Here is a 12690-nt window from a genome sequence, read left to right on the forward strand (position 1 = left end):
AATAGCTCCAAGCTATGGCATATGTTTGCATGCCCAACGTCCCAGGTTTAATCCTGCTATTGCCATATATGTTTGGAGAGATTCCTGCCTGCATGTACCTCACATTTTACAAAGATCACTGACAAAACTTAAAGAGGACAAAGATGATGTTGGGAAGATCTCTCGACTGTTCCTCATGAAACTGGGTAAATTTAGCTTGAAGAAGAGATTAAGGGAATCTCATTTCACTGTTGCCTTGAAATACATGAAGAATTGTTAGTGTACATAAAAGATGGAGCAAACTTGTTCACCAGGAAGCAGATTCTGGCTAAACATTAGTGAAAACTTCCAGAGTGTAAGAATTGCTTTACAAAGGAGTGGAATATTTTAACATTTAAGTAGAGGCTGGGCAGCTATCTGTTAGTGAAGTTGTAGTTGCTAGGTTTGTATATTGTGCACAAGATTGGGTGAGATGATTTCTCAAGTCTCTTCCAATTCTGTAGTTCTATTACAAAAATGCTTAGCTGCTTATGAAGCTGTAGTCTCTAATTTGCCACCAGCTGCTATTCAAAATTGTCGTAAGTGCAATGAGGCTTATCTAACTGCTTCAGTGCTGCTTGGCATATTATCCACTTTATTACATTATCCTGTTGTCTCTTCTTGTAAATACCTACATTTAAAGACAACATATTTTTTCTGTCATCATTTAATCAGATAGTCATACCCAAATTTAAGGTGTCCGATCAATGCTTAACCATGTAGATCTAAGGACCATCTATTTAGTCATATGCAGTACTCAAGTAATTTGAGACCATGTTGTATGAATAAGTGATCACCCCAATAAATGCAGAAAATTTTATATTCTTTTGCAGAAGAGGGACACAAGCCATATTAGGGGCAGAAATCTGCTTATTTAATATTACTGCAACCAGTCATGTAAGTTTTCTTGGCTAGGGCTATTTACAGAGTTTGAATGGCCATCTGACAGAGATGCTGGGCAGGTGGTTGAACTAGATGTACTTCAGTGTCATTCCTTCACTCACATCACATAATGAGATGACCTTATCTGAACTACCTGCTAAACTATGGTATAGTTAGGCTTAGTATAACAACTTAAACCAGAGTAGGGATTAAATTGTAGTGGAACATGTTAAAGTTTTATTCACGATTGGTAGAAAATTTACTTACCTCCACCATGTGTCCATTTATCATCTCACATGGATCAGGGAAAAAGGATTAATCTAAGATTAATTTCCCATTCTAATCTTTAAACAGAGATGGAAGATAAGAGAGATCACAAAATGGGGACAGTCCGGCATCTCTCTTCCCCTTGGCTGTCCTCCACAACCATGCTAAGATATGATCACCAACAAGGTGGCTTTATTTTAAATAAAAGGTAAAACATAGCAGAAAGTCAGTTGTCCAGCCACAAGTGTCTGATATACCAGTCAGTGTAGAGAATGATTGTCAAGCTACAGCTATGGTTTTGCTGTGTTAATTAGTATAGAACTAGATCTGCTGAGCATATTAGGTTGAAGAACCAGTTTAGTGTAGTGGTTAAGGTGCTGGATTAGAAACCCAGACCATGAGTTCTCATCTTCCATTAGGCATTCAAGTGGTGACTGGGTGACTTTGGGCCAGTCACTCTCTCAGCCCACCCATCTTACACGGTTGTTGTTGTTGTAGAAAAATAGGAGGAATCATCATGTATGCCACCTTGAGTTGTACAAAACAAAGGCAAAATACTGTATAAATCTTAGAAGTCTCGATTCTGAGGACCTAGTGTCCTCCTTTAATTTTGCCTATTTCCCCAGCATGGACAGCAGAATGCAGAAACACTTGTTGTGTTTTGTTTTGGTTGCCCTCTGTCACTGTGCATCATTTCATTTATTCTGAAACTTGGCCTGCTACAATCTGGCAATTGCATAAAGCATATACTACACCTGAAATCAATGCTCTTTGATACAGTAATTGTTGGCAAAGATACTGATATCTTTCTGTCGAGATGGTACTTTCTGGGGATGTGGCTTCCACTTCGCATGTATCTAAATACTAAGGCAATGGCCTCCCTACAGTTGTAATCAAAATTATTCAACCCACATTGCAAATCAGATTATCAAAATGTACACACTTTCAGCTGTTTGCAATGAACAAATCAAACAAAAGCAGTTGAAATAGCTCAACACAATGAGTGCTTCGAGTGGTATCCCCAAATTCAACTGAAAATGCAACTTATACTGACTTCTCCAGTCTCAAAATTATTCAACCCCTTCATGGCAAGCATCTTCAGTACTTAGTAGAGCACCCTTTTGCTGTTATGACCTGCTGCAAATGAGATGCATAGCCAGACACCAGCTTCTGGCAGTGTTCCTGAGGAATCGTAGCCCATTCCTCATGAGCAATGGCCTTCAGTTCAGTAATATTCTTGGGTTTGCGTGCTGCAACCGCCTTCTTCAAATCCCACATTTTTTCTATGGGGTTCAAGTCAGGTGATGTGACTTTTCAGCGTATGCTTCATTCTTCCTCCTCCAGACATAACACTGATCCGTCGGGCTGAAAAGTTCCAGTTTTGTTTCATCGCTCCACAGAACAGAATCCCAAAACTTCTGTGGCTTATTTATATGATTTTGAGCATATTGGAGCCGGCTTTTCTTGTGCTTTTGGGTCAGTAGTGGTGTATGTCTTGGAGTTCTAGCATGGAAACCTTCTGTGTTTAGTACACTGAAAAGAACACTTTGCCTACAGTTAAGCATGGTGGTGGCTCGGTGATGCTCTGGGGCTGCTTTGCATCCTCTGGCACTGGAAACCTGCAGCATGTGGATGGCAAGATGGATTCATTGAAGTATCAGGAAATCCTAGGAGAAAATGTCATGCCGTCTGTAAGGAAGCTGAAGCTTGGGCGTCACTGGACCTTCCAACAGGACAATGATCCCAAGCATACCTCCAATTCCACTAAGGCTTGGATGCAGAAGTCCTGGATGCAGTGGCCATCAGTCACCTGACTTGAACCCCATAGAAAAAATCTGGTGGAATTTGAAGAAGGCGGTTGCAGCACACAAACCCAAGAATATTACTGAACTGAAGGCCATTGCTCATGAGGAATGGGCTATGATTCCTCAGGAACGCTGCCAGAAGCTGGTGTCTGGCTATGCATCTCATTTGCAGCAGGTCATAACAGCAAAAGGGTGCTCTACTAAGTATTGAAGATGCTTGCCATGAAGGGGTTGAATAATTTTGAGACTGGAGAAGTCAGAATATGTTGCATTTTCAGTTGAATTTGGGGACACCACTTGAAGCATTGGTTGTGTTTTGCTATTTCAGTTGCTTTTGTTTGATTTGTTCATTGCAAACAGCTGAAAGTGTGTACATTTTGACAACCTGATTTGTAATGGGGGTTGAATAATTTCGATTACAACTGTATGTGATAAGAATGTTGGAAGAAGTGTTCTGTGCATGTCTTAGTCTTCTCAAGAGCAGGAATCTGACCTGAACAGTGATGAGTCAAACAGGTATTATAACTAATATAAAGGAGATCTATTTTCAGGAAATACATTATAGGTGTAGGCAAAACCTAGCACCTACCTAGTTACATCCTACTAGGAGAGCTGAAGAGCATGTGCTCTGCATGTGTGCGCCTGGAAAGAAAGGCAGAAGGAAATGACCTCAAATTAATAATCTTTTACACAAACAGCAGGCAGAGGACAGAGTAAACCCCTAACTATCTATGCCCTACTCCTTCTTGTGGTGAGCTGGTCATGAGGTGCTGAAGAGTCAGTGCCCCCCCTCCCCAATTTGGGCTTCTAACAAGGAGTACAAGTCCCAGAATTCCAAGATAGCTTGCTAGAAGAAATACTGGAAATTAGTGCTAACCTAAATAGGAATCACTTTGTTGGGATATTGATATATAGACATGGTGCTCAACTGATTCTTGCACTGTATCATCAGTTAAACCAAAGAGCTCAGTACTGCAAATATTCAGTGTCTCTAGGGAATTGTCTGGAAATCCATGTTAACGTAACCCACTCTACCTTTGTTTTACCCAAAGACTGATATGATGTATTTACCCAAGCATCTTCACAAAAATTCCCAAAACCTCTCAAACTATTCGCAAGCCCACAGTAGTTACCTTTTGCAATTACCATGCCAACCTACCACTTTTCTTTGTTCAATTTCTCCAAGAGCTTGGAACAGTATTCATCTTCATACAGATACACAGAGCAGTGAGAAGACTGTAAATGCCATAGCTGTGTGGGGATTAAAATGTATGTTGCCTCACATCAAAATCTAATACCCTCTTAACACTATGATATATCATATTGTCTGTGCACTATTCCACAGTATGATGAAAAGACTGAATGGCAGTGAGGCAAAATAAATATACATATCCACACCCCAGGTCACAGATGCTACCAGAAAACTGGTCTAGCATAGAACTGTAGACAATGGAGATCAAAGGAAGACACAGAAACAGGATGTTAGCTAAATGTCAGTTCTCATTTAATGCTCTTTGATAGCCTTGTTTGCAACATTTACTACATAAATCATCTAAATAAATAGATGTTGTACAGTCTCTTAACCATCATCAGTACAAAAATAAAGCCACACATTGCATCAATTAAAACTCGCTCTGTCCTCCTTGTTTGTATTACAATCTCTGTTTTGCAGCAAACACTCACTCACAAAAAGGCATTAAAACTGCAATTTATTTTTAAATTTTTGTTCGGAATTTGTTCCCTGAACCCCTCCCTTTCCAATACATTCAGTCAGTCTGTACAAAAAACCCAAGAAGCTCATTCTGTGCAAAGGAAGCTTTTGTGTGCAAAGGTAACTTGGGCACTGGGGTCAGGAAAATATCAACTCAGGTACCATGCCAATAATGAGGAGTCAACCCCTCTCCCAAAATAACACACAGAAAAACAAAGCAACACACCTGGTCTATTTTTCTCCCATCCATCAAATACATTGCCATATCTATCCCAAAGAAAACAAGGTTATAGGAATAAGCAATTAATTCAGGCAGTCATTCTGAGAGATCAAGCAGTGCAAACAACAAGGAAGAACACAGCTCAAACCCCCTTAAATGGGATGTTCTTGGCACTAAAATGTTTTCTAAGTTCAGTAGACAATAATAATGCCCTGTTTTGGTTTTTTAAAAATTTTGATTTCATATTTCCTCCCACACTTTTCCAAAAAAAGTCACCAATTAAAGACTGTAACAGCCATTAAGAAAAAAACTGTTGAACTGTTTATATCCCACAAAATATCCGGATGTAGCCCCACATCCCTAATAAGTTATTAAAGTGCAATTTGTTAGGGAAAGGAGAACTCTGAAAATATGCATTAAAATATACATCATATATACACACATAAATGGAAGAGTGTCACAATGCTGCATTTGACTAGTGTGCACAACGCTGGGGGGAATCTATCAGAAACAACTTATTGCTGATATCTGGAAAGTTTTTTGAGTTCAAGGGGAAGTCTGGAATTGTTCTAGGGAACATTCTCTTCCGTCTAAAATGGGGAACCTACTGTGCAGTTAAGTGTGAAAGGGTAACTGCAATTTATAAAAGAACAGCAACCTGGGGTCTACAATGGCTAAATCTGTGTCTTACTAATGCCATTTATTTCTAAGTACTATGGAAATAAGCATTTACAGTGCAATCTTACATTTAAAAGGAAGCATCACTGTGCTTGCTAGTATTTGCTCCCAGTAAGATGCATAGGACTGCATCCTTGGTATTAACGTTTGTGCATTTTAGACTGGCTTGTCATAATACAAATCTGCAAATCATTTATCAGATGTACAGACACACTACATTATAGGCAAGTACAACCATTGGTGCAAATGTAGTGTTAATCTCTTCACACTAGTGCACAGTTCAAAGTACTATGAATTGGGCCAATTAAAATCTGCATTTTGATATATTAAAACAATTTATTTCCCTTCCTCCAATAAATTCTGTTGATTGTTAAGCTTTAGACTAGGGCAGTGGCCCAATACCTATATGAGTCTGGAAGTACCAATTTATCAGGATTCTTCAAATCTGCTTTAAACTTACACATGGTTAATGTTTAGCTTCAGGAGGCGATGAGAATTTGCCTTTTTCTACTAGATTTTCCATACTAGGGGGCTGTCTCTTCCAAGGAAGTTTCCTATTATTAAAAAGGAAAACCTAGTACATTTCAACATTTTAACAAGTTCATATTTCCTAACATTTCTTAAAAACTGCTATACCCTCTTGTGCAACTGACAGCCCACAACCATCAAGCAAAAATGATTGTATATAGTCATATTACAGCTGCTTCTGTTTTCATCAATATGCACATCAAGGAACATCAACATAACTATACAATAACTTGTAATAGTCTTCATAAATATTATGGTTTTTATCTTTAATCCTTTAGTGGCTTAAGGAAAAGGATAATCTTTTTCACAAGGAACAGCATCTATTAAGGTATTATGTTACTGGAGGATATCAAATTGTACACTTATGTTAGATTTCCTTAATACAAGACTTCATCTCTCTCTTCTTTTACATCTACTCATACCTCTGTTGTTATCTAGCTTAAGAGATTACTTTTCCAAATCATGCTGAAAATACAAACATGAAACATCAAATTATCTTACCTTCTCTTTGGCACAAGGCATTACAGCATATGCACAAATAGCATATATACATATTAGCTGCAGTAAATTAAAACATGGCCCTTTCTCTACATATTCCTTCTCACATAAATTACATGCACATCAAGAAGATGAACAGCTCAACTATCTATGCATATAGGAATTATTAAACAGGAAAAATGTATGGTAATAGGATTAGATCTCAAACTGGACTTGGACTAACTTGGTGACCACTGGACAACTTTAAAAATGTTTGTACTATACTAATCACTTTGGCATTTTTTTTAAATGGGAGAAACTAAAGGATGAAAAATCTACAGCCATAATAATGCTACATTTTGCTGAAGCAATGCATCTAACCCTGAACAGTATAGCAAAATGTTACTAGAAACTGAGGAGAAGCTACAAATTTTCTACATATGTCTTGGAAACCAAGAAAAACTATTGCCAATGTAATGTACTATATAATGATGTAATATGAAATGTATATTCATTAATCATACACATACATATGACAATGCTATTCTGGAAGATCACCTTAAACTCAACTTATACTCAATTTCTCTTTCTGTAAGAAATGATGCATTTTAAGCAATGTAAAATGAATTAAACTGGATCCTCTGCTCTCTCGAATTGAACAGACACCATTCCTTTAACAACTGCATACTTACCAATATTACTGTATTTATTCCTTTAAGTATTTAGATCTATAATTAATTTATGCCATCACTTGAGTTGAAGGAGGTCAGGTCTTAGAAACTCAGTTTCAAACCTCACTCATAACATACAAATGGAACTTGTTTATCATGCTAAGCCATGAATTGTTGACTAAACTCTGGGGAAAGCACAGCTTTCACATTTTTTCTGGGACTCATATTAAGAGCTCAGAAAAATTGGGCTCTTACTATGTTAATGCTGTCTGCAATCTAATGTAGAATAAAGGAGGCCAGAATAGTTCAGAAAGGTGGAAATCAAATATATTCCTTCCCCACTTTCAAGAAGTAAATCTTCCTTTGTCAATGTGAAATAACATGAACTATCCTAATTTATACCTTCTGACCCAATAATGACACCTCTTCCTTTAAGAGTTTAGGGAAAGAAAAAACCACAGCTGTTGCACTGAGCATCAACAGATAGTTCTCTAAATTGGCAAGCAACAATTTTGTCCAGCAGTAAACTACACTTCCAGAATTTGACATCAGGTTGGTAGTAAAAGTCTTGATGGAAGACTAGGCATAGAAGCCTCACATAATTTTAACATTTCCATTTTTATAAATCTCTGAATTAATAAAGAATTTCACCCATCAAAGGGAGAAGCATTTTTTGTGGGTTAAAAAGCTGAGGTCAGTACAAGTTAGTTTTTCTTTCAATGCTTAGTCCTTTTTAAAAAAATAATAAAGCGAGACCTCTTCATTTCAGCTGAACTTAATTCTTCAAAAACTAGGGTTCAGATTGCAGCCCTACCTTCTACCTTTCCATTGTCACTTTCCATAGGAAAATTATTTTCTGGAGTTCATCTGTTCAAGCAAACTTAAAAGAAGCACATATGCACAAGAACATATGCTAAAGCTATACAGTTTATAGGTACAGCAGTTCGTCTAAAACAAAACATTCACAAAGAGGTCCAGCACAAGTTTCAAGGTACTGAAGTGCAAGACAAAGTCCTATGTAACCGCAAGCAGCTTCTCCTGGCAGAGATCTTCATAAAATATTTGTACAGAAAAATATATAGAAGTACCAAAATGAGGAAGAACTCAAAAAGAATAGTGTCCATTGAAGAACAAATTAATAAAATAAGAACTGTCTCATACTCATCTTTCAACCCATTCCTCTGCTCTAGTATTTCTGATCTTGCATTGGATCAGATAGGGCAATATAATCAGTGCCAATATCCCACTTTCGGTCTAAATTCCTAAACAAAACTGGTAACTGTTTTGACTCTATTAAAAAGTCCTTCACTCCATCAACTACTTCCACTTTTAACTCACCTGATACTCCCATACTATAGATGCATGAAGTTAATTTAATAACAATGGTTATGTAATGCGAGTTGAAGCCACAGCATCCATCAGCTTGAATCAGAACAGAATGTTGGTGCAGTGTTCCTCAAACCATTTGAAGCCTAGCAAAATACTGTTTCATACAGAAACAGATACACTCCAAATATCCTTATACATGTGCACATCTTAATACTATCAAATTGACAACCAGATGTCCAATAAGGCTTGCCTAAAACAGAATCTAGTTTTAAAAAAGGTCTTCCAATTATTAACCTATATAAAAAGGTAAATTTACTGGGCAATTCCCTTTTGGTGTGTGTTGAGTATGTAACTGCACAGGGAAGAAGAAATATATATAAGGCTGCTAACTGAAATACCTTAATTATTGGCCTCAATTTTTCATCTACCAAGCTAGTCATATTTTTTCCTCTTGGAGTACGTTCGTGTGTTCCAGGAACTTTTCAGGGATCAACACTGCATATGTGCTAAAGCATATCCACTCCCATGGTTAAATCTACATCCATCTACAACCACGAGCAAGGAAAATACCAGCACAATTCTTTGGTAGCCCAGACCAGAAAGCCAGTGTACCAGTTGTAGTTGTTTCTCTATGTTACAGCATTGGTGGAAGCGCTGTGGACAGCAAGCCCCATCATGAACAGTGCTAGTAAATGAGGAAGCATCAAGAACAGAAAGGCAGACACCCAAAAGAAAGAGGGGACTAATGTTTTTGTATATGCACCTGGAGGGAAGCAGGTCAGGGAAGCGGTCTGACCTACAGAAGTCAACTGAACCTGGAAGAGATTGGGGATACTTATATTTGGCCTCTTTCCTATTTCAGACACTGAGCCCTTAACTTCAAGTGCAGAAGGTATATGCTATAACTGATATAAGAAATTGACACTTTTCCACAATGCACTGTGAATAAATATCTTTGCCAGTGAAAAAAGCTTCAGTTTCCCAGACAGACAAAGCAACGACAAGTAATATATTTACACACTTTTTTTCTATCTATAGTAACAAATGAGGGGGGGAAAGCACAGGTAACCCTCACATTGCCTTATCTTGGTTTTGTGTATTTGAAAGATCTACAGGACAGAAAAGAATGTCAGCGTGACCATCTGTCAAAAAAATAAAAATGCGCTGTAAACATTTTTAAAGGGACTTTTTTTCGCATTGTTTTTTTTAAAAAAAATAATATAATTGAAAGTGTAATGGAACCTGATTGGGAATGCAGGAATAACCCAAACGCAAATATTCCCTTAATGTGGAAAGAAAAGGAGAGTACAAGAAAAGTTAACGAACAGCAGATTCAGAACTGGATGCTCCGGTCTCGGAAGAAGCCCTCTGCCATCTGAGCTTCTCTGAAAGTCACCGTAATGGAGTTTGCTGTGATGTCTGTAACTGTCACTTCATTTGGGGGCAATGCAGGGCTCCAGGAAAAAGGGCCTTCCGCTGTCTCTGGGCCCACTGTGGAAAAGGGAGAGGGCAGAAAAACAAAAGCCTGTGATGGGGAAGAACAAACTGAAGAAAAAAACAACAGGAATCAAAGGTCATGCCTGCTCATGAGACAGATCAACTGTTGCAGGATTGATACACACAACTCCAGGGAAGGGAAGAGATAGCAGGAACATAATCACATGCCTGCACAGAAACAACAAATACATAATTGTGCAAATACTGCTATAATTCCAGCCATTCCAATTAGTACAGGGATGTACTTACATCAGCGCACTGCCAAGACTTTGAAAAGGAGTATTATACAACTGAATTGAGATCCTACATACCTTCTCCCCAATCCACGGATGCACTAGCAAAGTACTTTCACTTACACTGTATTTATACTGTCAAACTAAATACCACAGGGATATTTTCCACAGTCTTCCATTAATACTTAGGATAAGAAAATAGCAATCGCACATGAAGATCTAGAGGAAGGACTGATTATTACTCTTTACAAAACTCTCAAAATGCTTTTCTTCTGAGGGTTAAAGGAAAAGGTATATGAAGCTTGCTGTAGCTTCTCTCCACAGCTACAGCAAACTGAATTTACACTGAGCTCCAGTCTCTAGCCTTCCCCTGCTGGTCTTTATTCAAATGAAAAGAGAAAGGAGAGAAGAGGGAGGTCCTCATTTTGTATTCTTTACCCATATTGCACCTTTCAGTTTCACCTGGGGATAGAATATGGACCTTTTAAATGGATATTTCTGGCTTCTGCATGGATATTTGACATGGGTCTACTCTCACCTAAGATTCCATTTCTATAACTACCCAGAATTCCTTATCCTATCCAATGGCATTCCTTATGCCACCCCTTCCAAACAGAAAGGACAATTAAAAAAAAAGATTTGCATATCTCTGATAGATTGTCAACTATACTTTACAGGAGATGCATTTCCTGTCAATTTTTTGTGATTTAAAAAAAAAAAAAAGCAAAAGCAACAGAGATAGGATTTATCCACCCTCACACCAAATCCCAGCACTGCCCATCTACATATCATGCACCACTGCAATACCTACTACAGCTGTCTTACTTTCTAAAAACTGCAAAAACTAAGGTGCAACTTTCAGCGCCCCCCTCCCCCAAAATATTTACCACTGCTGCAGAGGACTGTGAGGCTATTGCAGGATTGATGCAATTCTTTAGTCAGATGTTTTTAGTATAAGTTCTTGAGTCACAGTAGGTGGCAGTACATAGCAGATCTTGATTGATCTCAGAAATGCTAAGCAGGATCAGATCTAAATGGCACTTGGATGGGAGACCCTGAGGAAATCGCAGAATGGTAGACCAGGCTGGAAGTTGAATAAACGTCCCAGAAGAAAATAATGCCAAGCTTTTTCCATACAGTTGCCAAGAAAAAGCATGGTCAAGGGAGACTTTACCTTTTAGTAAATTCTAAATTTAATACAATTTTAGAAACACACTATCTATGGATATGAAGGCAGACTTTGTAATTTGTGGATGGTACCTGTTGAAGTAATTTAAGATGGGACATGTGTGCATTTGAGTAGAGTTTTTAAGCAAGTCAAATGACAATACCCAGAAAGCTCCTTGTTTCATTATGTAGCCAGAAGAAGTAGAATGAATTATCTAAAGGAAGGAACTCTGCTTCACTCACAGTATAGCACATTATCCTGGCAAACAATCCAGGTCCTGATGTGTATATTCCTTTTGAAATCAGAATTATACACATACAATGGCTTCACTGGGAATTAATATACATCAGCTACTCAGTTGTTTCATACTAAGTATGGAAGTTAATGTAAACATTAATGTAAACTGCCCCAAATATAAAATGTCCTACTAATGAACAGTAAACTTCATATACATCTACAGTACACTAGAAAGTTTGCATGAACCACTTATAGAACTCCTAATTTCTCACAAGCATGAAACCTGTAGTTTAGCAAAAGTGCAGGCCCAACTCTTTCAGCCTGGTGCCCTTCAGATGTGCTGGACATGCTGGCTGGGATATGGGAATTACAGTCCAAACTTCTTGAGGGCAGTTAAGTTGAAGCAAGGCAGTGTAAGTATCTTGGTGTTTACTTCTAGTTTTCTTCAACCCCGAGTTACAATTCTTTAAGTTTTATGGGAAAAGGGAGTAACTGTTATAGTGTATACTAAAAAGATACCAGAAGAGAAGATCAATGTATTTTGGCTGCCTTATTATTAGAAATACTTTAGGTAAGAAGAATATCCAAGACGGCATTGAGAACCCCTACCAAAAGTGCAGCTTGAACCATCTCTAGGAATAAGCATTTGCTCCTGTGGCATCTCTGTTTGGCAAGAACTGCAAGGCTGCTTTACAAATACCACCTGATCCAGCAAGCAACTGCCATCAGTCCCATTGACCTTGTTGACCAGAACTGACTGATGCTTAGAATCAAAGGGCCTAATGCTCAACAATACAGGTAGTCCTCGACTTACAACAGCAATTGGGACTGGAATTTTGGTCACTAACAGATGTGGTCGTAAAGCATGACCACCTCAGTTAGCGATGGCAATCCCTGCAGTCCTAGATGCTGTCGTTAACCGAATCCCACGGGCATTAGGCAAGGCAACTTCCTGCTGGCTTCCCACAA

At 38.3% G+C, this 12690-nt stretch overlaps 1 protein-coding gene across 2 annotated transcripts in view; it reads right to left on the reverse strand.

Moving 5' to 3' along the window:
* Positions 1–4454: 4454 nt before the first annotated feature.
* The window catches only part of CBX7 (chromobox 7), a 31322-nt gene continuing 23086 nt past the window's right edge, over positions 4455–12690 (reverse strand). For both annotated transcript variants that reach the window (XM_063309412.1, XM_063309411.1), the window contains exon 6: positions 4455–10077. In XM_063309412.1, coding sequence (XP_063165482.1) covers positions 9920–10077 — 158 coding nt within the window. In that variant the 3' untranslated portion in view covers positions 4455–9919. The remainder of the gene's footprint in view (positions 10078–12690) is intronic.

The sequence above is a fragment of the Candoia aspera genome, chromosome 7 (assembly GCF_035149785.1).
Source record: "Candoia aspera isolate rCanAsp1 chromosome 7, rCanAsp1.hap2, whole genome shotgun sequence".
NCBI lineage: Eukaryota > Metazoa > Chordata > Lepidosauria > Squamata > Boidae > Candoia > Candoia aspera.